Source organism: Trichechus manatus, unplaced genomic scaffold (genome assembly GCF_000243295.1).
Source record: "Trichechus manatus latirostris isolate Lorelei unplaced genomic scaffold, TriManLat1.0 scaffold00300, whole genome shotgun sequence".
NCBI classification, from domain to species: Eukaryota; Metazoa; Chordata; class Mammalia; order Sirenia; family Trichechidae; genus Trichechus; species Trichechus manatus.
This window is the reverse complement of record NW_004444236.1, coordinates 39,186-64,438: the sequence shown is the minus strand read 5'-3', so window position 1 is coordinate 64,438 and position 25,253 is coordinate 39,186. Positions and strand designations below refer to the sequence as shown.

Sequence of the window (25,253 nt, the reverse complement as noted above, 5' to 3'; positions counted from 1 at the left end):
GTTTCCAAGGAGCGACTAGTGGATTCAAACTGCTGACCCTTTGGTTAGCAGCCTGAGCTCTTAACCACTTTGCTGCCAGGGCTCTTGGGGGCTCTTCCAGCTGCTCATAGATGGATAGATTTATTTCTGCGTTCTGAATCTTGTTCCATTGGTCTATGTGTCTGTCATTGTACCAGGACCAGGCTGTTTTGGCTACTGTGGTTGTATCATTGGTTCTGAAATTGAGACATGTAAGGCCTCCTATTTTATTCTTTTTCTTCAATGTTTTACTTATCCGTGGCCTCTTTCCTTTCCATATAAAATTGATGATTAGTTTTTCCATCTTGTTAAAGAATGTTGTTGGAATTTGGATCAAGTTGCATTATATCTATAGATTGATTTATGTAGTACTTACATTTTCACAATGTTAAATCTTCTTATCCATGAGCCTGGTATGTTTTTCCATTTATGTAGGTCTCTGGTTTCTTGCAGTGGTGTTTTGTAGTTTTCTTTGTGTAAGTGTTTTATGTTCCTACTTAGATTTATTGCTATTTTATTGCAGGAGGGGGGTTATTGTAAATGGTATTATTTTTCCCACTTCCTTTTTGTAGTTCTCTTTGTTAGTGTACAGGAATCCAACTGATTTTTGTATGTTGATCTTGTACCCTGCCACTTTACTGAACCCTTCTATTAGTTCCAGTGGCTTTCTTGTGGAATCTCTGGGATTTTGTATATATAGGATCATATCATCTGTGAATAGGGATAGTTTTATCTCTTCCTTACCAAACTGGATGTCCTTTATTTCCCCTTCTTGCCTTATTGCTCTATCTAGGACTTCTAGTACTATATTGAATAAGAGTGGTCATAGTGGGCATCCATGTCTGGTTCTTGTGCTCAAGGGGAATGCTTTCAGTCTTTCTCTGTTGAGAATAATTTTGGCTGTTGGTTTTATATATATATATCCTTAATTATGTTGAGGAATTTCCCTTTGGTTCCTGTTTTGCTGAGAGTTTTTATTAGAAATGAGTGTTGGATTTTATCAAATGCCTTTTCTGCATTGATCGAGATGATCATGTGATTTTTCTCCTTTGTTTTAATTATGTGTTGGATTACATTTATTGATTTTCTAATGTTGAAGCATCCTTGCATACCTGGTATGAATTCCACTTGGTCATGATGTATTATTATTTTTTTTCATAATCTGCTGAATTCTCTTGGCTAGAATTTTATTGAGAGTTTTTGCAACTATATTCATGAGAGATATATTGGTCTGTAACTTTCTTTTTTTTTTTTTTTGATAGTGTCTTTTCCTGGTTTTGGCATTAGGGTTATGCTGGTTTCATAGAATGAATTTCATAGTATTACTTTCTTTTCTATACTCTAGAATAGTTTGAGTAGGATTAGTGTCAACTCTTCTCTGAATGTTTGGTAGAATTCTTTAGTGAAGTCATCCGAGCCCAGGGTTTTTTTCTTCCTGGGGGGGTATTGTTTAATGACCTCTTCAATTTCTTCTTTTGTTATTGGTCTGTTCAAATTTTCTGCCTCAGTTTGTGTTTGTTTAGGTAGGTAGTATGTTCCTAGAAATTTGTCCATTTCTTCTAGGATTTCAAATTTGTTAGAGTACAATTTTTTGTAATATTCTGTTATGATCCTTTTTATCTCAGTTGGTTCCGGTGTAATGTCACCCATCTCATTTTGTGTTTTGGTTATTTGTGTCTTCTCATTGTTTTCCTTTATCAATTTGACCAGTGGTTTGTTGATTTTATTGATCCTTTCAATGATCTAACTTCTAGTCTTACTGATTCTTTCTATTGCTTTTCTGTTTTGTTTCATTTATTTCTGCTCAAATCTTTATTATTTCCTTTCTTCTGGTGACTGTGAGCTTCTTTTGATGCTCTTTTTCTATATGTTCATCTTGTAGAGTTAAGGTATGGATTTTTGCCCTTTCTTCTTTTTTGATGTGTACATTTACTGCTATAAATTCTCTTAGTACAGCTTTTGCTTTGTCCCATCATTTTGATATGATGTGTTTTCAGTCTCATTTGATTCTAGGAATTTTTTTTATTTCATTTTTAGTTTATTCTATTACCCAGTGTTTTTTTAGCAAGATGTTATTCAGTTTCCATGTATTTTATTTTTTTCCTTGTTCTTCCTGTTATTGATTTCTGTTGTTATAGTGTGATCAGAGAAGATGCCTTGTATTATTTCAATGTTATTAATTTGTTGAGGCTTGCTTTGTGGCCTAAAATATGGTCTATTCTGGAGAATGATCCATGTGTTTTGGAAAAGAATGTGTATTATGCTGTTGTTGGGTGGAGTGTTCTGTATATGTCAATGAGGTCAAGTTGGTTGATTGTGTTATTTAGATCTTCTGTGTCTTTGTTGAGTTTCTTTCTAGTTGTTCTGTCCTTCTTCTAAAGTGATGTATAAGTCTCCTACTATTATTGTGGAACTCTATTTCTATTTTCAGTGCTGTTAGAGTTTGTTTTATGTATTTTGGTGATCTTTTATTGTGTACGTAAATTTTTATTATGGTATGTGTTCTTGGTGAATTGATCCTTTAATCATTAAATAATGCCCTACCTTGTCTTTTGTGGTGGACTTCGCCTTATCAGAGATTATTATTGCTATTTCTGCCCTTTTTGGTTACTGTTTGCTTGATATATTTTTTCCATCCTTTGATTTTTAGCTGATTTATATCTTTGTGTCTAAGGTGTGTCTCTTGTAGACAATGTATTGATGAGTCTTTTTTTTTTATCCATTCTGCCTCTTTCTGTCTCTTTACTGATACACTTAAACCATTTACATTGAGTGTGATTATTGATGGGTATGAATTTACTGCTGTCATTTTGTGATGCCTTTTTTTGTGGTGTTGATAGTTTCTTTGTTCTGCTTAATTTTCTTTACTGAGTTCTTTTTGTTTGTGGATTTTTTTGTTGCCTTCCTTGTTATTGATTTTGTGTTTACCAAGGCTTTATGATTTTTTTTCTTTTGATAAGTAGGTTTGTTAATTTTCTTTGTGGCTACTCTGAAATTTACCTTTTCTTCTTAAGTTTAAAACGGTCTTTTATTTCTTTATATTGCCTTGACTTTCTCTCCATATGGAAGTTTTGTAACTACACTATTCATTCCCCCTTGTTGTTTTGAAGTTGTTGTCATTTACAGATTGACATCTCTGGTGCCCTGTTTTAAGTCTTTTAGCTTTATTTTATTTTTGAAAATCCTTTATCTGAGTTGTTATCTGACTGATGCTGTCATGTGTCTTAATCCCAGGCTGTTATCTGATGTTATTTGTTCTCTGTCCAAAGAATTCCCTTTGATATTTCTTGCAAGGTTGGTCTGGTTTTTACAAATTCCCTTAATTTGTGTTTATCTGGAAACACCTTAATTTTGCCATCATATTTGAGAGACAGTTTTGCTGGATATATAATTCTTGGTTCACAATTTTTTTCTTTCAGGGTTTTATATACATCATCACATTGCTTTCTCACTTCATTGTTTCTGCTGAGAAATCAGAGTTTAGTTTTATTGGTTCCCCTTTGTAGTAACATTTCATTTTTCCTGAGCTACTCTCAGGATTCTTTCTTTGGCTTTGGTTTTGGAAAGTTTTCATAGGATATGTTTTGGTGATTTTCTTTTGAGATCTATCCTGTATGAGGTTCATTGATCTTCTTGGATGAATATCTTCTCATCTTTCACGATATTAGGGAAGTTTTCTGCCAGAAAAATCTTAAAAAATTCTGTGTTTGGTTGTTTTTTGTTTTTTGTTTTTTTTGTCTCTGATGTTCTGAAATTCTGATCATGCTTGGATTATTCCTCAAAAATGAAGAAAGCTCTCTTCATTTTTCTTTCTTTTTTGTCTGATTGTTCCTCAAACAAATAAGTGTCAAGGGATTTGTCTTCTATTTCACTGATTCTGTCTTCCATTGCTTCAGTTCTATTCCTGTGTCCTTCCATTGGATTGGTTTTGTTTTGATCCTTCCATTGACTTATCTATTTCTGAACTCTTATTGTTAATCTTCTATATTTCTAATTGCTATTTTTGTATGGTTGCTAATTGTCTACTTATTTTGTCATTTTGTTCTTGTATTGTTTTCCCTAATTCTTCTAGAGTTTTGTCTGTGTTTTCTTTGGTTTTGTCTGTGTTTTCCTTGATGTCTTTCTTGATCTCTTGGAGGATCCTGTGTATAAGTATTTTGAATTCCTTATCAGGTAGTTCTATTACCGTTTCTTCCTCTGGAAGGTTTTCTGGCCCTTTATTTTGGTTACTTGTTTGAGCCATCTTGTCCTGATTCTTTATGTGATTTGATATTGTCTGTTGTTTCTGAGGCATTAAGGTATTATAGTATTGATTGATTGATTGTATTTTTTTTGTTTTGCTTTGTCCTGATTTTTTTGTTTTATTTGGTTTTAGAATATACGGACAGGAGGGGTGGGCATGCTACACTGGCCACTAATCTGGCAGCACCAGGGCACTCACCACCTGTCTCAGGGTGGGTAGGGCAGCAGCTGGCAGTGTGAGCACAAGTCTCTGTTCACTGGTTGTCCAGGGCAGCTGAGGGCAGGCTGGGTGTTCATTGTCCACCATCTGTCATTAGTCCAGTGGCACAGGAGCAGGAGATGTTGCTCACCAAGTGGGCAGGGTGGTAGGTGTGGTGGGTGTAGCAGGTGAGCAGGGTTATGGGAGCAGTTTCTCCTCCATTTGCTAAGCCAGGGTGGGGGTGTGCATGTGGACGCATGGAAGCGTGCTCTCCATTGCTCTCTGGTTCTGTGGGCAGAAGTATGTGGCAGGAGCTCTCTACCACTTGCCGGGTTGGCAAGCAAGGGTGGATGGTGGTCTAACGGTGCTCAGGAGTACACTCTCCACCTAGCCAGGCTGGGGAGGTGGTTTGCAGGTTTATGGGAGCACAGTCACCACCATTTGCCAGGTTGAGTGGGTGGGTGGGTGGCTGGCAGGCAGGCACATAGGAGCACAGTTGCAGCCTCTCACCAGGTCAGAGGTTGGGTGGTTGGCAGGTTAGTGTGCAGGAACATGGTCTCTACTTCCTGCTGGCTCAGGGATGTGGGTGATGGGTGGACTAGGGTGCAGTAGAGTGCAGTCACTGCCACTCACTGAGTCAGGTAAGTGGGTGGTTGGCAGGCAGGCATACAAGAGCATAGTTGAAGCCTTTTGCCTGGTCAGCACGGTGGGAGGTAGGCAGGCAAGTGTGTGGGAGCATGAACGCCACTGCTTGCTGGTTCAGAAGGTGGGTGGCAGATAAGTAGACTTGAGGACCTACCCCTGACCAAGTGCGAGGAAGGAGGACTTCCTGGAGGCCAGTTGGGTTGGGGACCTCCTGTTGACGTTGTATGGATCTATTGCTTTGTGCGCACTACCCATCTTACCAGTCAGAGACTGCCATTCATGAGTATAACTAACTCTGCATCCTGGATCCCTCCCTACTCTGTGAACACCAGGATCCCTGGAACTTTCATCCTCCTTTCTGTGCTTTCCTTCCTTAGATCCAGATCATGTTCTATTCACCTTACTTCCCTCCAGGTGTGTCTAGCATTAGGCAAAGAGTTTTGAGACTTGATACAAAATTACAACCCATATAAAGAACAGCTAAATCTTAGCAGTTAAAAAACAAACAAAAAACACCCCCAAGTAATCCAGTTATAAAATTGTCTCTTATTGGAAATGCTGTGAGGTTGCCTTCCTGCACTTCTCTCCAAGGGTTACCACTGGCTTTGTCTCAACATGGCCACACTGAACCAGGAAAGCTGGTAGAGCACCTCTGCTCTGTATCATTCCTCATGCACTGAATTCTTTCAATTTCTTCCTCCAGTCAGTGTTTGCTTCTATTCTTTATCCTTCCATTTGATGTTCAGGGTTCCAGGATTGTCATCTACACCTGTTTCACTTGGTTTCTCGAGTCTTTGCTGTAGAGGGATGGTATGGTGTGTCTGACCAAGACAATGTCTTGCTCCTCTTCATGGTCATGTATTTTAAAGTTTTATATTGACCATTCAAAAGGCTTTTATTTTAAAAGAAATTATATCTTTTGTTTTGAGAATTGTAGATTCACATGTAGCTGTAAGAAATAATACAGAGAGATCCAGTGTACCCTTTACTCCATTTCCCCCAATGGTACCATCAATTACTATAGTCCAATGTCACAACCAGGATATTGACATTGATACAATCAAGCTATATGACATTTCCATCTTCACAATCATCCCCCATGTTGCTCTTTTATAGCCACACTGACCTCCCTCCTGTCCCCATCCCGTTCTTAACTCCTGGCAACCATTATTCTGTTCTCCATTTCTAGAATTTTGCTATTTTAAGAATGTTATATAAGTTGAAATCATACAGTATATAACTTTTGGGGACTGGCTTTTTCATTCAGCATAACTCTGTGGATATTCATTCAAGTTGTTGCATGTGATGACGCTTCTTCCTTTCTTTTTGTTGCTCAGTGATATTTCATGGTATGGATGCACCACAGTTTATTTAAACATTCAACCATTGAAGGACATCTCGGTTGTATCCAGTTTTTGCCTATGAATAAAGCTGTTATAAATATCCATGGACAGATTTCCATGTGAATATAAGTTAACATTTCTCTGTGATGAATGCTGAGGAGTCCAGTTGTTGGGATGTATTGTAATCGCATGTTTTGTTTTACAAAATACTACCTAACTCTTTTCCAAGTTGGCTGTACAGTTTTATACTGTCACCAACAATATATGAGTGATCCAGTTTCTCCACACCTTTGTCAGTATTTGGTATTGTCATTTTTATTTTACCCATTCTTAAGTGTTCAGTGATATTCCATTATGGTTTTAATTTGCATTTCCCTAATGGCTACTAATGATGTTTAACATATTTTCATGTGCTTATTGCTTATTTACTATCTGTATATCCTCTTCAGTGAAATAGCTCTTCATGTCTTTTGCCAATTTTATAATTGGATTGCTTGGGGGTGTTTTTTGTTTGTTTTTTAACTGCTAAGATTTAGCTGTTCTTTATATGGGTTGTAATTTTGTATCAAGTCTCAAAACTCTTTGCCTAATGCTACATTATAAAGATGTTCTCCTATGTCTTCTTTCAAAAATGTTTACCTGTACATTTTATATTTCAGTCCATGATCCATTTTGAATTAATTTTTGTGTAAGATGTGTTCAATACTCACTAGACTGAATTCATATTTTAGCCTAGGACTGTCCATTTGCTTCAGTACCATTTATTGAAAAGGCTGTCTTTCCTCCATTGAATTGCTTTTGCACCTGTCCACGTTGTTATATTTGAATTGAGTTTTTTGTAGACAGCATGTAGTTGGGTCAAATTTTTAAACCCACTCTGCCAACCTCCATCATTTAATTAGTACATTTAGACCATTTACATTCAAAGGCTTACTTTTAATGAAAAGTTTTAACAGCCAGTATGTAAATACTAAAAAAAAAAAAAAAAAATGAAGCTTTATTAATAATAACCTTTATTAAAACACTACTCATTACCATTGAGTCAGTTCCAACTCATAATGACCCTATAGGACAGAGCAGAACTGCCCCACAGGGTTTCCAAGGAGTGGCTGGTGGATTTGAACTGCCGACATTTTGGTTAGCAGTCTGAGCTCTTAACCACTGTGCCACTAGGGCTGGGTTTTTTTTTTTTAATCCTTATTGGTTACCTAAAATATCTATTCACCTAATTCTTCTATGTCATCTTTCATGAAAAATTAAATGACATTCTGCTTTTTTAGGTTCCTAGTCCACATAACTTGACTGATAATAGAAAGGAGGGATGTTCACCACATATGCAAATGAGGATTTTCTTTCAATTTACCCTATCATCTTCTTTTCCTATGTGAAGATAAACAATGTTTCTAATAAATCACTTATAACTATTAGAACCATAATAGACATAATTGACAAATTCTATAGCTTTTAGCTCTCTTTAAAACTTCTTTACCCTTAATATGGCACTATGGGGGCTATTTAGGAATATATTTAAACAGAGAAGACTATGTTTTCTTTAATGGAAACCTATATTATATGTGCAGTGCCTGAACTGTCTAAGGTGTCCAAGGAGAAGTTCCAGAAAAAAACTGGAAACAGAAGGTGAAGATGTTAAAGAGACTACATTTCATGCATTATACATACATAAAAATATGATTAAACTAAGTATCTCAATCTTCCAAATGAGATCATCTGTCCACTCTCCATTTACAGTTTCTGCATAAAGATGAAATATAATGCAGTCATAAAATAGAATGTAAGCCATCTTGTATTAAAAGGAGTAACCACTTTATTTTCATGCCTAAGAATGTGATAAATCAAAAATGTGTTTATTATCAAAAGTGGTTTATAGGAGATACATTAGTCATATGAATTCTGTTTTTTTCTTTAGGCTGGATTCTTATGTAACCCATTGCCATCAAGTTGATTTCAACTCATAGCGACACTATAGGACAGAGTAGAACTGCCCCATAGGGTTTCCAAGGAGCAGCTGGTGACTTTGAACTGCCGACCTTTTGATTAGCAGCCATAGCTCTTCATCACTGCACCACCAGGGCTCTGATTCTTACGTGGTGCAGGAAAAAAGTTAATGGAATATCTCTATATCAAGAGGCAGTCATAAAAGGCAGCAGTGGTAGTGGTGGTGGTGGTGGTGCTGAGGATTGTTACAAATATATCTTAGGAGAATACCAGGGAATATGGAAGAGTACTGCTCCTCATACCTCATCCTCACTCCTCTCTCTATTTTTCAACCAAACAAGAATCATAGCTCCATAGAGCCACCAGAAACAGAAGATTTGGAGTGATATTGAAATACAGTTCAGTGTTCCTCTTATCCTTCTTTAGGGTCAATTCTTACTGTAGGGTATTCTTAATACTGAATATTTTTATAATAGATAAAATGTTCATAGAAGTTCATAAATTTCAATATGGAAGTATCCTTATATATCGTCTCAATCAATACTCTAGTTCCAAAATCCAGAAAGGCATAAGGTCACATGGTTTAGTTAGCAACAGTGTCACTTGTATTCTTTTGACTCTCTTTGGTAAGATTGTTCTCTTTGACAAGTGAAGAGTTTTAGGAGACACATTTAGTAGAACTATGCAGGAATGAGGACCCCTGGTGATGCAGTGGTTAAGTACTCATCTACTAGCCTAAAGGTCAGCTGTTGGAACCCACCAGCAGCTCCGCAGGAGAAAGATGTGGTAATCTGCGTGCATAAAGATTACAGCCTAGGAAACCCTATGGAGCAGTTCTACTCTGTCCAATAAGGTTGCTATGACTTGGAATCGACTTGACGGCACACAACAACAGCAACATACAGTAGGAAGTGGACACTCACTTAGTTTTCCAGTTTAGATGAATCAGTCCTGGTGAATGACAGCAAAGCCAACAAGAACATGGGTGGGATAGATTTTCCAGCCTTGGATATTTTGATTCTCACTGACTTATTTATACAGAGCTTGCTAAAGAAGCATGATGCCTTGGATATCGACTTTGGTGTCCATGAGCTCCGAGTGCAAAATGTGTGTGCTCAAGGAGAAGACATTTTGAGTAAGGTGAGCCAATCCAGAGATACCAGGTCAAACTCTTTGTTTTCAAAAAGGGATTGGCCCAACTTTATTAATCTCTCTTATGCTGCCTTTTTTTCTCCCCCCTCACAAATAATTTTCTGTTCAGTTGCTTTTTTCCTAGAAATTATTTCTTTCTAGTTCTTATGGGTGCACGTTTCAACTTTCCTTAAATCCTTTTGTTACTCTTACACTGCTATGAGGAATATGGTGTTTATAAAAATCTATCACTGGCTTTGGCTATAGAGTACTGTAGGAATCTGAAGAAATTTCTTTGTAAACCTTTAAGAAAGAGGACCACACTGAAATCTCTTTGTAATTTGAGATTCATTCTTCTGTTTAAATGTTTGGTTTTACAAAGCCTCATTGATCTAAGTGCTATACAGAGATGACTCCATATGTTCTAAAAGCCTACATCAATGAAGAAGGTCACAATTACATGACAGATGTGGGAAGACTTTTCAGTTGCTGGAATAGAAATAACCACCTGAGATATAGACGGATACTAGAATAATTATACTAGATGAGAGGAGAGTAATTGTATACTTGGAATGAGAAGGATGAGAGCTTTATAATGACACTAAAGAAATTCAAATTTCTAGTCCTGGATACTCATCAGTATGTCTGCCTCTCTTCTTCTCCCCTCAACTTTGGTGCTTCAGGAGGAAAGTCAGCACAAGGAGAAGATTTCTGCCAAGATACAGGCTCTGAATGAAAAAACCCCTATTCTGGCCAAGGCAATAGCTGTTTGGAAGTTGCAACTGGAGAATGATTATGACTTTCAGCAGTTTAACTGGAAGGCTGATGTGGTAGAGTCCTGGATAGGTATGATGTATGGGCCCCTTGGGTTTGAGAAATGCTGATAAATCCCATTTATAGAATGGTTTCTGCAGACTTTCTCTTTTATCTAGGAAAAAGGGGTGCTTCCTGCATCACCCTCCCCAATCCTTTCTAGATGCAATTACAATCATATTACAAGCACACACATACGTATACACACACACACACGCACACACACACAAAGAAACATATTGATGCGGTGACTAAGGATCATGATTGCAGAGGATGCATTTTTTGGGAATTGGTGATTTCATGTGTGATATGCATAAAGGTAGGGCCACAGAAAATCATTCTAGGAAATAAACTGTGTGTTTGATTCAGCTATAATTTATGGATAATCTGCAATTTCACTTGATTCTATGAAATAGTCAGTTCTCTTGGCCTTAGCTCTGTTTCTCAGTTTTATCCTGCATCAACCTAGGAAAAGAATCTATCGGGCTCCACTGCTTCCAGATTCCAGTGAAGCATCCACTTTGATAGTCATGAGACTGTCTATAGTAAATATTCCTTTTCTCGTTACGGCTGATATAGACCAACTATATTTCTCCTCATTAATTATTTTTGTCTTTTAGCTGAGAAGGAAACAAGCCTGAAGACCAATGGCAATGGTGCGGGCCTCGCTGACTTCCTTGCTCTCCTGACAAAGCATGTGAGAACAAGCTTGCCTTGTTGAGAGATGCCAGTGAACCTTAAGACCCAGATGACACAGAGCTCAGTCTTCCAGGATTATTTAATTTCTGAATTTTGTGATTTTTTTAATTGTCTTTAGGATCTGTAATATGTTCTCTTTTTCATTCTTGATATTGTTAAATTGCTAATTTCTTCTCTCACCTCTTGCTTCTCTCCTTTCTTATCTTCTTCTCTCTCCTTTCATATCCCCTTTCCCCTCTGTTCCCTTTCAAGCATCTAACTTTTGTACTTATATCCAATTTTTTATAGTTGTCCTTAAAAGGCTAATTGGTCTAATACAAGCCACTCTGTTAAATCTGTAAGTGGAACTCCCTGAATTTTATAATTTTGATATCAACATTTCTGCAGAAATTTATTTATACGGCTGGCATCCATAGGAGAGCTTTTGTTAGTTTATATATTTCTGAGATCCCTAGAACTAATTAGAAAACAAAATGTACTAAGTAATGTAAGAGAGTTTTAGAGAGAATATGTGCTATAGGAAGTCTCTAGTTTTGGTTGGAAAATTTTGGAATATCATATCATGATCTAATCTTCCCTTAGCATTAAATTTACATCTAGCCTAAAATCTAAACATAATACATACATCCACCTGGATCTCAACTGTAATTCCAACCCCAAACCTTCACTTAAACCTCCAAGTCATATTTCCATTTTCTTGCTCACCACCCTAACTCTTGCTTAACCCTTAACTTGTCCGTGACCAAAAACTGGTAGAACCCAGGTGTGAATGACACCTTTAAACCTGCACTGTTTCCTCATTCACAGCCTTTTTGTGGGTCTTTCTCAGGACACTCTGGCTGCTAGTCTGCAGAGCTTCCAGAAAGAGAGACTGTCTGAGATTACTGACCTGAAGGACCAGCTGGTGGCAGCTCAGCACAGCCAGACCAAAGCCATTGAGGAGCGCCATGCTGCCCTGCTGAAACGCTGGGAACAGCTGCTGGAAGCCTCTGCAGCCCATAGAGAGAAGCTGCTAAAGAAGCAGTTGCCCCTAGAGGAGGTAAAAAAGAAAATGACCAGGCCTCTGTTGACTGCATATTAGCTATGGAATCCAAAAAAAGAAACTAACAACCCTGGTTGGATAATCTACAGAGATCTGAATGCAGTCAGAGGGATTAAGAAGACATTCTTGGCAATCAAGAAGTAGTTCATTTGGGGAAATTTTTGTTTTTCTTTTTGTTTTGATTGATTCACCAATTCTCCAGCTGACTGGAGATGGAAGCCAAGTGCATGTAGTGGAAGAGATAGGTGGAACAAGAGGGCGGAGAATCATTGTATATGGTAGAACTCAAAATGGCAGGCAAGAGTCATGGTTGTCTGTGTGCTTTTCTCTAACTCAAGTAAAAGGTACATTGGATAAGTATTCATAAAACTTGTGTGCTCATCTTGTGTTGACCTTTCCTATCTGGGGGAGTTTGTATATGTCACTTAATGCCTATGGAAATTTATTTCCTCATCCTTGCCTGACTTTCTGGATTATTACTATTAAAAGGTACAACAGATCTAAAAATGCAGTTTAAACCACTAAGATCTATACAGATATATGTGATTAAAATGTTCTTTCTAGTGGTGATAGCTTAAGCATTAGGTATTAATCATAAATAAGTAAAGGAAATCAAGGTGGTCAGTGAAATTACTGAGCACTCTTAGAATTAAAAAAAAAAAAATTCATACCTGGCAACAAATTAGCACAGGGTAGGATGGGGAATTAGGAAACAAACACACAAATAAAAATCAAAGTTAATTTCTACTTTATCAATAGACGTAGGACCTATGGAAATAAATCTTAAGTGAAAAAATTAAATCAATTAAATGCACAACTTTACACACATATTTAATTCTTCATAGAAAGATAGTTCTCATTTTTATTCTATTTTGCTTAATTTTCAAACTGAAGAATTTTTTAATTATATTTTTATTATAAAATAATTGTAAAATATTCAGCTAATACCTAAAATTATGAAAATACCATGAAGTACCTTTTAGGTTTTTATGTACTTCCTGGGTGGCAGCCGTATTACTTTTGCCTGTATTGCTCTATTTTCCATACTGAGTGCTGAAATGAGTACAGAGTGAGAATAGCATAGTACCTTTGCAGTCCCTCCTCCATTTAGGTCAAATTTTCTCCTCTTTAACTCCCATGTTTAAAACCAAACCAATCTCGTCATCACTGAGTCTATTCTAACTAATAGCAACCCTATAGGACAGAGTAGAACTGCCCCATAGGGTTTCCAAGGCTGTAATCCTTATGGAAGGAGCCCTGGTAGCACAGTAGTTAAGAGCTCAGCTGCTAACTGAAAGGTCAGTGATTCAAACCCACCAGCATCATCGTGGGAGAAAGATGTGGCAGTCAGCTTCCGTAAAGATTTACAGCTTTGGAAACCCTATAGGGCAGTTCTACTCTGTTGTATAGGGTCACTATGAGTCTGAATTGACTGGACAGATATGAGTTTTTAATGATTATGGTGCTTCCAGGGTTCCTTACCGGCATGTTTCCAAACCCATTGCCATCAAGTCAATTCCATACTTTGGACATGTTATCAGGAGGGACCAGTCCCTGGAGAAGGACATTATGCTTCTAAAGTAGAGGGTCAGCAAAAAAGTGGAAAATTCTCAATGAGATGGATTGACCCAGGATATGCAACAATGGGCTCAAATATAGCAATGATTTTGAGGAGGGTGCAGGACAGGCAGGGTTTCATTCTGTTGTACATGAGGCTGCTATGAGTTGGAATGGAAAACAGCACCTAACTACATAATAATAACAATATGCTCCAGGTAGGAACACAAACTAAAATCTGTTAAGAATAAGGAATCTTGAAATCTTATTATTGAAAACGACCCTCACCACTCTTGGAATCTTAGAGCTGAAATAATCTTACAAGTCATTTAATCTCCTCATTTGTAAATGATGGAAAACTTGACCAATTTTCCACAATGAAAAAATGCCAGGACCAGGGTGTGTTCTTCTTACTCACGCGTCTGTCCATTTGATCACAACACCCCACATTGTTCTTAGTTCTGCCCTCTTGGAGCACTGGCCCTGCAAATATTTGATGACAGTCATTGCTTTTATTTTCAGTCTTCTCTTCTATGAAGGGGCTTTACCAGGAAAGAAGGCAGTATCTTCTTTTCTCTCTGCAGGCCGAGAATCTATTCATGGATTTTGCACACAAAGCTTCACTTTTCAACAACTGGTGTGAGAATGCCGAAGAGGACCTGTCTGAGCCAGTGCATTGTGACAACCTGAGTGACATTCGGCAGCTGCAGAAGGCCCATGAGGACTTCTTGAACTCTTTGGAAAAACCTCAAGCTGACTTCAACCATTTGCTGGAGCTAGACAAGCAGATTAAGGCCTTAAATGTGCCCTCTAGCCCTTATACCTGGTTAACAATGGAGACACTAGAAAGGGTCTGGAAGCACCTATCTGATGTCATCAAGGTAACCTGGGGCACAGCAGAGCCTTCCTTTGGCTATAGTGAGTGTGATCACTTAATTTATTATCCAAGTTTGGGGACTTTTGAAAAAGAATGTGGCACTATTAATAATTACAGTGGTACAGCAGGCATGAACCAGGATTGTCCAAGAAAAATTGGGAAATGGCCCATAGTTTGGACAGTCTCATGCATCTATGTGTTGAGCAGTGATTCAGGGAAGTAATCAGTAGCTCTAGGAGGTAGCTAGAGTATTTGGTTATCAAATAATCTTCAGGTGACTATTCATATAAAATGTGTATATGTATATTATATATAATACATGTTTATAGATATAATATATAAATTAATATATAAATTTTACACATATATGTGTATATATACGTGTATACATATACATACATATATATATATATATATATATCTCACATATATTTCATCCAAGGCATTCATTCCCTATTTTAGAATCTCTCTGGGTGGCGCAAATGATTAAGTGCTCTACTATTAGCCAAAACGTTGGCAGTTCGAACCCACTCAGAGGTGCCTCAGAAGACAGGCCTGGTTATCTGCTTCCAAAAGGTCACAGCCTTGAAAACCTTATGGTTCAGTTCTATTCTGCACACGCGGGGTTGTCATGAGTAGGAATAGATTCGATGGTAACTAACAACAACAATTTCCTATTTTATTTACACCTCTAAGGGTGACTTTTTTGTGTTTATTTTTAATTCTTATGTCTATAATGATGTTCACAATAGAAACTATGTAAGTATGGAAACTTTAACAAAGGAAAACCTCACCATAATATCACTATCTGTCTTAGTGATCTTGTGCTTCTGTAATAGAAATACCACAAATGAGTGGCTTTAACTAACAGAAATTTCTTTTCTGACAGTTTAGGAGGCTAGAAGTCCAAATTCAGGGTGCCGGCTCTAGGGGAAGTCTTTCTCTCTCTGTTGACTCTGGGGAAATGTCCTTGTTCTTTGGTTCCTTGGTGATGTTTACGTGATGTGGCACCTATCTTCCCCCCGCCCTCTGCTTGCTTCTCTGCGTGCTTAATCATGCTCTTTTATATCTCAAAACGAGATTGACTTAAAACATATGTTACACTAACACTGCCTCATTAACATAACAAAGAAAACCCATTCCTAAATAGGATTATAACCACAGGTATAGAGGTTAGGATTTACAACACATATTCTGGGGGACACATTTCAATCCTAACACTATCTTTAGATGGCAACTCTTTAGTTTCCTTTTTCTTTAAGGTTGCTCTTATGTTCAGTTAAATTACATTTTACCCACAAAAAAAGACTGAGAAGAAGTAAAATTTGCCTTTATGAGTGAGGTAGTTGTTACTGGGCTTGGTCTTTGAATCTCCTTCAATAATTTATGAGAAATGATGTGAGCTTTCTTCAAGTTCTGAAGGTAAGAAGAGGTGGGCTGGAAGAAATATGGGTACAAAGGCACCTGCCTCTAGAAGACAGGTTGGATTTGGAAGAGGGATGATTTCAACTGATCCTAGGAACCAGTTATTTTACTGCAAAGGATGGCCTTGAATGGGGCCCCATTATTCGTGGTTTGCTGTTTTAGGAACGGGGACAGGAGCTGCAAAAGGAGGAAGCAAGACAAGTCAGTAACTTTGAGATGTGCCAGGAGTTTGAACAGAATGCCAGTGCCTTCCTGCAATGGATCCTGGAGACCAGGTGTGCTGTGCTACCCCCCAGCCCATGATCTCTATCCTGCACACCCCATGAACACATGTCTGAGGGGTGAAGAGAGATTTCTGCAGCATTTATGCTGTCCTAAAATTGTTGTGTGCTGTCTCTGTCTTGTGATTGGAATTGACTGCTTTCTAAATCAATCCTTGGCAAAAATCAAGAAATGGGAATTTCAATCTGCTACCCGTTGTCTACCCTTCTGTATTTTCTCCTGAATACTCTCGTCTTTCTTCCTGTAATTACAATCTAAAAATGTTAACAGTCCCTTATGTTTTCATGCCTCTTTGCACTTTACAAAGCGCTTCCATATCCATTACCTCACTCAACTTTCAGAACAACCTTGAGAAGTGTGCAGTGAAGATTTTATTGCCTCTGTTTCCAAGTGAGGAAAGATGTTCAAATAGATAAATTGACTTGCTCAAGGTCACATAAGGCACAATCAGAAGCAGAGCCTACTGTGAACACCTAATATGAAGCTATTATGTTGCCTACCTACTAAAACTGTAATGAGAATCAAGGGAGATAATATATGCTAATTGCTTTTATTAAATGCAAAATGTTCTAAATGTGAAGGTAACATTTGTCACATCTCCTGGGGGTAAATGATCTGGAAAAGAAGAGACTTAGCAGGTGTAATGCATTAGAATAAATGGACAGAATTGGGGTACTGTATCCAGTAGGGGGGTCAGACTTGTGGAGTTTTGAGGGTTAAAGTGGTGATTTAGACAATCCATGATATTCACTATTCCTAAATACCTACTGACAAGGGTAAATCAGACCATGAATAAAAGGAAATCTGGTGTCATAGCTAAAGAAAATATGACAGAAGGCAGAGGAAGCACAGCTCATTCTTCTTTGCCTCTGCTTTTTGTCCCTCTATCATAGGATCCCCTGCAGTGTGGTCCCAGCACGGACATATCCTAAAGTGACCCCTGTGCTCTTTGTCCTGAAGCAAGGAGCTTCACAGAAGGCTCTGAGCTTCTCCAAGTGAGAAATGCTTTGGGAACAGTTGATGGGACAGGTTCATACTGTGTGACTAAAAAGGATTAAGAATGTCTCATAAATCTGAGGAAATAAGATCACTGAAGTAATTCATGCTAACAGATGATTTTCTTTTTCTCTCTTCTGATTCCTGTTTTGGACCTCCATGACCAGGGCTTATTTTCTGGATGGGTTAGTATTTTATGTTATCATGTCCATTTTGCTACGTCTTATTCTGGAGGAATTTGTTCGGGAGGACTTTGTACTGAGATGTCTTTATCCCATCACAATCTGATAGTGTCTAGATAAAAATATAGGGTGAGAAGGAGAAACACAGAATATATCTTTCTGGCCCTGCACCCCACAAGGTGCAGTCTTGTCTACATTAGATACAGGGTATGTTTGAAGATAAGAACTAGGAGGGAGGTGAACAAGAGAACAGAGAACAGAGGACAGACCTAATTCTCTTCTCTTCGATCTGATGATGTTGCCAATAAACAGAAGGGTTTGGGACTGTTTTAATTACTTAGGGATGCCATAACACCATACCACAAAGTGTGTGGCTTTAGAGAACAAAAATTTATTTTCTCACAGTTCTGGGGGCTAGAAGCCCAAATTGGGGTATTGGCCATGTCAGTCCCTTCTGCAGACTTTGAGAGAGGAACTGCTCCATGCCTCTCTCCTAATTTCTAGTGGCTGCAGGCAATCTTTGGCATTCTTGGGCTGCTTATAGATTCATCTGCTTCCATCATCGCATGGCCTCTGTCTTCCTCCTGTGTCTGTTCTCTATGTCTGTCTCTCCAAGTCTGCTCTCCCCTTTTATAAGACACCCCTCAGAGGGGATTAGGATAGAACCCATCTTATTCCAGTATAGCTTAACTGATCATATCTTCAAAGAAAGACCCTATTTCTCAAACAAAATCACATTCGCAGGTACAGGGGTTGGGACTTCAACATATCTTTTTGTAGGACACAATATGATCCATAACAGAGACCATGAAAATTCACATGAGCTTATAACTTGGGAGAAGTGGAAGCAGAGAAGTATAGGGGCTTTGAGTTGGTATGTCTGTGTGAAATATTGACATCTGATATTATGAGTAATGTTTCCCTCTGGTTGTTAACTAGATCTTTGCTCAAAGAAACAGGAACTCTGGAAGCCCAATTGGAAGCAAATAAAGTAAGTGACGTTTGTTTATTAGCTGAAAATGTTGCCAGAATTACAAAGAATGCAAGAAAAATAACTCAGAGACAACCCTCTTGATAATATTAGGTGAACTCTATGGTTCAAAGTCAAGAGTTTAAGACTCTGGTCCCAACTCTGCCGTTAATTGTCTAACAATAAGCTACCACTTCTTGGATGTGGACTTCAGTTTACTTATATCTCTGAACTTTAATCTGTGTTTACATTGTTGGGTTGCAGTAGGGATTCAATAAGGAAACCGATGCAAAAGCTCCTAGCCTACAACCTGGAACACTGACAAATTTCTGTTATGATTTAATATGTTGAATATTGGAACATCTTTTGAGAATCGTGTGAAGCAATGTGTTAAACAGTGTTTCTCAACCTTATTTTTATGATTGTCTCCCCAGGATAAAAATTTAATTAATTAAATTTAATTTCCCCCATATATACGATAAATTTAAAACAAAAGAATGAAATTTTGTCAGATAAGATTGATCTTTGGAGGGCCATAAGACATTTTAATATCTAAGATTTTTTACCCCCCTCTTCCCCTAACCAATTCACCACTTCTCCTTGGGGACAATAATTCCCCATTGAGAAAACATGGGCTACAGAAATCTGGCATATAATATCCCCAGATGACAGGGAGCAGGCCATGGACATCTGCCCAGTCTGATGCACAAGGCCCAGGAATGAATACTGGGCACTTAAGTGGGACTGGGAGTTCATCCATAATCAATAGTGCAGGTAATTCACAATATAGATCACTGGGAGCTGATGACTCATGGATCCTGAAAATTCTACTCTTTTTTATCTGCAGTTTGTAAGCCTTAAATTTATATAATTACAAAATTCCAGCCATCTTAGAGGTCATTTCATCTAACCTCTGTTTTATAAATGAGAACTACTGAGGTGAAGGGGTTTTACTGAATAGTTCATTTTCACTGAAGATGGGAAGATCCCTGAAAATAATTGAAACAAAGCAATTAGGGGAAACTCCAAATCATCAGTCTCTTTTTTCCCCTCTAATCCCTCATTTTGGAGTTGGTGCCCTGGGTGACTGTCTCTCTCCTTCCTCTGCTCTTATCCAGAGGAAGCAGAAGGAGATCCAAGCCATGAAGCGTCAGCTGACCAAGATTGAGGACCTGGGTGAAAAAATGGAGGAGGCACTGATCCTTGACATGAAATACAGCACCATTGGACTGGCCCAGCAGTGGGACCAGCTCTACCAGCTTGGGATGCGGATGCAACACAACCTGGAGCAACAGATCCAAGCCAGGTACTGAGGGCTGGGGAAGGTCGAGGTTAGGTATTAGGTGCTAGGAACTTAATGCCAAGGGGCTGGCAAGAGATTGATGTACTATTGCAAAAGCAGCCATAGATAACAAGTAAATGAATAAGCACGACCATGTTCCAATACAACTTTATCTATGGATACTAAAATTTGAATTTCATATAATTTTCATGTTTTACAAAATGTTACTTTGTGACTATTTTCAATCATTTAAAAATGTAAAATCCATTCTTAGCTCACGGGCTGTACAAAAACAGATGGTGGGCTAGATTCTGCCAACCCCTAGTCTTCCGTAACGTCCACTAAAATTCCTTTCTCTTTCACATGTCATATTTTCTGCTAATCTTTTACATTTTATTTCATAGAAAATAATTTATGTTTTTTTTTTTTCTTTCAGGGACACAACAGGTGTGAGTGAGGAGAGGCTAAAGGAGTTTAGCAGAATCTTTAAGTAAGTATAACTTCATAGTAGGTTTGGTTCTGTATTTTCCAGACATTTCATAATGAATCTCCAAATAAGTAATATTCTTCTTCCTCAGTGAGACCTAATAGGGCCTTGAATGAATATCCAGATATGTTAATTAGCTTCAGTCATGGCTTTTAATATGTCTGTAAGATTTCTGGATTTTAGAAAATGCATTCTTCCATGTTCGAAGTGTTATGCTTCTTCCTCCAGCAATTATGTTAGAAACATGTAGAGGCACAGGCAGGCTCTCCGTTCAGTTCTCTGGCAACCTTGTAAAGTGTTAATAAAGCCCCAGCTGGTCCAACAAGAATGGTTCCTTTCTGTTATTATCTGGTTCTCTATTGATATTGATGCAATGTTTTTCTTCTTTAGACACGTTGATGAAAACTCCACAGGGCGCTTGACTTACAAGGAGTTCCGGTCCTGCCTAAGAGGACTCAATTACTACTTGCCTATGGTGGAGGAGGATGAACCTGAGCCCATGTTTAAGAAGTTTCTGGAGGATGTTGATCCAGGGAGGTAGGAAGGTGACCAAGGGCCAGACCATGGCAGCCACTGGGGCTTGGAGAGACAAGCACAGATGCTAAAAAATGATCCAAATATTATGAAACGAACTCATTTATAATAAGAATACACACACACACACACACACACACACACACACACAAACCCATTGCTGTCAAGTCAATTCCAACTCATACAGACTATTATAAATGACATGGGAAGTCCTTGGTGCCCTTTCAAAATTAGCTTAGAAGTCAATGGTCCTAACTCCAACTCAGGCATCAGTTCTGCAATTTGTTCAATTTATGATTTGTGTTTGATCTATGAATTTCAGCTGGTTCTGAGGAGGGAAATTGAAAGAAGAATTCCTTCATATATTTGAGGCCCTAAGAAACATGGATGATTAAGAGGCCAAAATGTGGGGGTAGGGGTTGGTATGTGTTTGTCAGGGTGAGTTCGGGACATAGAGGATTCAAGTTACTGTTAGGGACCGATACTTTCTAATACCAGAGAAGACCAGAAATTATTTAAAATACTGAAGGGAAATTCCAAAGTTCTATGAAAAGAGGCAGGCTGACTGGCCCATGTGGAAACAGAGCCTGGAACTTAAGAAGCAAACAGCATTTATTTCACTATAAGACGAGAGAAGAGCGGGGTCAAAATGAAGAACATAGACTATCGCTCAGTTGAAAGAGTGCTTAGTTGGAAGAGGCACTTGGAGAATCTGGTTTCCTCTGTCTCTGAGACACTGAGCAGGATGAAGAAAAGGGTCTGCTCTCCTCTCTGAATCTTGAGAGGACAGAACTCCTGATCCATTTCTCCCACAGGAAGGGCTATGTCTCATTGGAGGACTACACTTCATTCCTGATCGACAAGGAGTCAGAGAACATCAGGTCCAGTGATGAAATAGAGAGTGCCTTCCGTGCCCTGGCAGAGGGAAAGGATTATATTACCAAGGAGAACATGAAGGAGGTCAGATTTTGGTTGCTTCCACTCTCATCACATGCTCTCATCACAATCTGGGTTTTGGTCATCTCAGGCATGGATGTCTGCTGTAGACCCCCATTTTTTTCCTCAGACCTCCTCTTCTACAAGATATCATTTTCTTTGATCTCCGCTTCATTTGTCTTGACCCAGCTTTAAAACCTACAGTGGTTGTCTATTGACTATTGGACTTAATCCAAAGTCTTCAACTCAGTTTTTAAGGCTATTTCTTATGTTTTCTTATTTAATAAGTCAAATTTAGGGAATGGAATAAATAGTGTGGTCGAAGTCCGATTGGACCTTTGGGAGAGCTGAGTTGAAGAACTGATTTGGTCTTCTTCATTAGAAACCATAAACTTATGAGAGAAGTGTGTGATAGGAATAGGGCTGGTTTTTCCTTCTAAAGCCTCTCCAACCCCTGAATTTAGGGCATTTGGGCAAGCCCAAGGAACCGGCTTTGTTTGAATCCCTATAACTACAGTATGTATCTCTCTCTTTCTATGCTTTTCAGGCCCTAACTCCAGAACAAGTGTCATTCTGTACCTCACGTATGCAGCAATATGTGGACCCACAGGGTCGAAGCCACCGTGCTGGCTATGACTATGCTGACTTCACCCGTTCCCACTTTGGCAACTGATAAACAGTTCCTCATGGATCATAGAAAATATCGGTGTGGTGGAAAGTATTGGGGATGAAGGGGACAAGTAAGTGTAGAGGGAGGGAAGATGGTAGTGTTGGTGTGTGTGTGTGCATGCACGTGCGTGTGTGTGTGCTCATTACATTTATTGCAGGACCTAAAAAATTTCAAGCTTGGGAGACATAAGGGGTTCAAAGAGTTGGAGGAGAGGAGGCTCTGGGCTTATTTAGTATATAATTAGTCATTGCTGAGGAGTGCCAAGTCTTTATTTTGCTATTTGTTAAGTTCTACATATTTTTATCATTTTGTTTTTTCCTGATTATATAATAAAGTATTTCTTTTTTTATAATTTATTTTATTTTTGTTGTTGTTGTTGAGAATATACACAGCAGAACATACACCAATTCAACAATTTCTACATGTACAATTTAGTGACGTTGATTACATTTTTTTGAGTTGTGAAACCATTCTCACCCTCCTTTTCTGAGTTGCTCCTCCCTTATTAACATAAACTCACTGCCCCCTAAATTTCCTATCTAATCTTTAGAGCCGACATTTTCAGTTTGATCCCATATAGATAGATCTTAAAACAGCACAATGCTCAAGGCAGACAGACATTCTTTACTAGTTAAGCTAAACTATTGTTTGGTTTTAAGAAGACTTCAGAGGATATTTTTGGCTTAAAGTTTAAAGATTATCTCAGGGCAATAATTTCAGGGGTTCATTCAGCCTCCATGGCTCCAGAAAATCTGGATTCCATGAAAATTTGAAATTCTGTTATGCATTTTCCCCCTTTTGACCAGTATTCTTCTACAAAATCTTTGATCAAAATGTTCAGTAATGGTAGCCAGGCACCATCCAGTTCTTCTGGTCTCATGGCAAAGGAGGCAATTGTTCATGGAAGCAATTAGCCACACAATCATTTTCTTCTCCTATTCCTGATTCTCCTTCTTCCTCTGTTGCTCCAGGCAAATAGAGACCATTTTTTTTTTTAAATAATATTCCTTCTTTTTATTGTAGTGAAAATATACACAACAGAACATTCATCAATTCAGTAATTTCTACATGTATAATTCAGTGACATTGATTACATTCTTCATGTTGTGCAACCATTATCACTATCCTTTTCCATATTATTCCTCACATTAACATAAACTCAATGCTCCTTAAGTAAAAACTTACCCTTTCTTCCTCTCTCCCACCTGAAGTAACCACTGATAATCTTTGGTTTCTATATACATATTTGCTTATTTCATATATGTGAGATCATATAGTATTTGTCCTTTTGTAACTGACTTATTTCACTCAACATAGTGTTTTAAAGGTTCATCCATGTTGTGGCCTTCATCAGGACTTCATTTCTCTTTATGGCTGAATAATATTCCATTGTATTTGTAAATCACATTTTGTTTATCCATTTATCTGTTAATGAACATTTCATTTGTTTCCACTTTTCATCTATTGAGGAAAAGGTTGCAATGAACATTGGTGTACAAGTTTCTGTGGAGAAAGTGTTTCCTGAGAGTATGGAAAAATATGAATTTTTTTCTAAAAAAAAAATCCTTTTGACGTAAATTCCTCCCTCTCTCTCAAGTCATGACCTACTTCTAATTCATTGATAAATCATGTGGATCCTACTTTTACAAAATCTCTTATATGTATCATTTTCTTCAGTTTCTATCAGTACTATCCCAGTTTAGGTCTGCTTTGTTTTTCTTTTGGATGGCAAGAATGGATTTCTCACTGATCTCCTAGCCTCTGGTGTCTTTCTGCTGAAACTCATCATCCTCTCTGCTGCTTGTTCAATTTTACTAAATCATTTCTGAGATGCCACTCTATTCTCTGCTCAAAGGTTTTCTGTGTCCTATCTCCCACTTCCAAAAGGACCAAGTCTAAAGCAAAGTGTTCAGACCACTGCCTGTCCCCAACAAAGGAGTCTTGACCCAATCTAACTAATATTTGCAGCTAATATTTATTGAAAGTTTACTATAATCCTGTTATTGTACAAAGTTCTTTAATGAATGCTCTTGTTTAGTCAGCAACACAAAACTGTGAAGCTATAACCATTTTATACATGAAGAATTGAAGCAGAGAAAGGTTAAGGAACTTACCAGGATCATACATTTAGTAAGTTCTAGAGCAGAGTCCAGATTCAAGCTCCTGCCTGATGCTGTGTGAGTTAACTACACTTTCATTTTCCTAAGAATGTCTGGCACTGTGCAGGCTGCGTTCTAAGCAGAGAGGGAAATAAGCAGGATAGATAGTCCTGCCACAGATTTAAGAGGACAGTATCTATGTTGGAAAGTGACCCAAGTGAGGAGGATCTTTGACACCAAGATTATGTGGCCACCAGAAAACAAAACCATATATGGAGGAAACTAGGAAATAAATAAATTTCCTGAAATAGAATCTACCCAACTAGGAGAATTAATTAAAAGGAAGAGAGTAAAGTAATAATGAGCCAGAGGCAGACAGGAGAGAGAACACTACATAAAAAGATACCTGGTGGGAGAGAGAGAGAGAATATCCTACTTTTTAATTGAGCAAGGCATTCAAACTGACCTGTCAAACTGATATTCACCAACTTTCAGATCTTGGAAGAACCTTAGAGTTCATGTAAATCTAATTTTGAAATTACTTTAGAAATGTCTATAGTATTCCTGATAGGGCCCGTCAGCCCTGCCTGAATTTGATCATTCCAAACTTCCCTCATTTTGTCCTAATCGGTTTGAAAATATCTCAGTGAACTGGATTTCTAAGCAGTGTAGCACCTGACACTGAAAGTGAGAATTCCCATCTTGAGTTCAGTGTGAGCTGAGCTCAGTAAGCAGAGCAGAAAGCCTAAGCACCCCTGGGGGAAATTCAGGAGGCAGGATGGAGCTCTTCCAGGGGCTTTGAGGTGGGACAGCTTTGGCCTAAGGCCCTAAATATCTGGCCCACTGGGTGGGGTTTCCATCTTATGCC

The 25,253-nt window shown here is 38.2% G+C and overlaps 1 protein-coding gene across 1 annotated transcript in view; it reads left to right on the top strand.

Moving 5' to 3' along the window:
* SPTA1 (spectrin alpha, erythrocytic 1) overlaps nt 1-22,561 on the top strand; it is a 98,522-nt gene extending 75,961 nt beyond the window's left edge. The window contains exons 41-53 of the mRNA XM_023725345.1: nt 9,445-9,543; nt 10,218-10,380; nt 10,968-11,044; nt 11,876-12,085; nt 14,230-14,526; nt 16,110-16,222; nt 17,393-17,410; nt 18,347-18,398; nt 19,496-19,683; nt 20,096-20,149; nt 20,537-20,683; nt 21,496-21,640; nt 22,164-22,561. Of these exons, the coding sequence (XP_023581113.1) occupies nt 9,445-9,543; nt 10,218-10,380; nt 10,968-11,044; nt 11,876-12,085; nt 14,230-14,526; nt 16,110-16,222; nt 17,393-17,410; nt 18,347-18,398; nt 19,496-19,683; nt 20,096-20,149; nt 20,537-20,683; nt 21,496-21,640; nt 22,164-22,289 (1,689 nt within the window). The 3' untranslated portion in view covers nt 22,290-22,561. The remainder of the gene's footprint in view (nt 1-9,444; nt 9,544-10,217; nt 10,381-10,967; nt 11,045-11,875; nt 12,086-14,229; nt 14,527-16,109; nt 16,223-17,392; nt 17,411-18,346; nt 18,399-19,495; nt 19,684-20,095; nt 20,150-20,536; nt 20,684-21,495; nt 21,641-22,163) is intronic.
* The last annotated feature ends 2,692 nt before the right edge of the window (nt 22,562-25,253 follow it).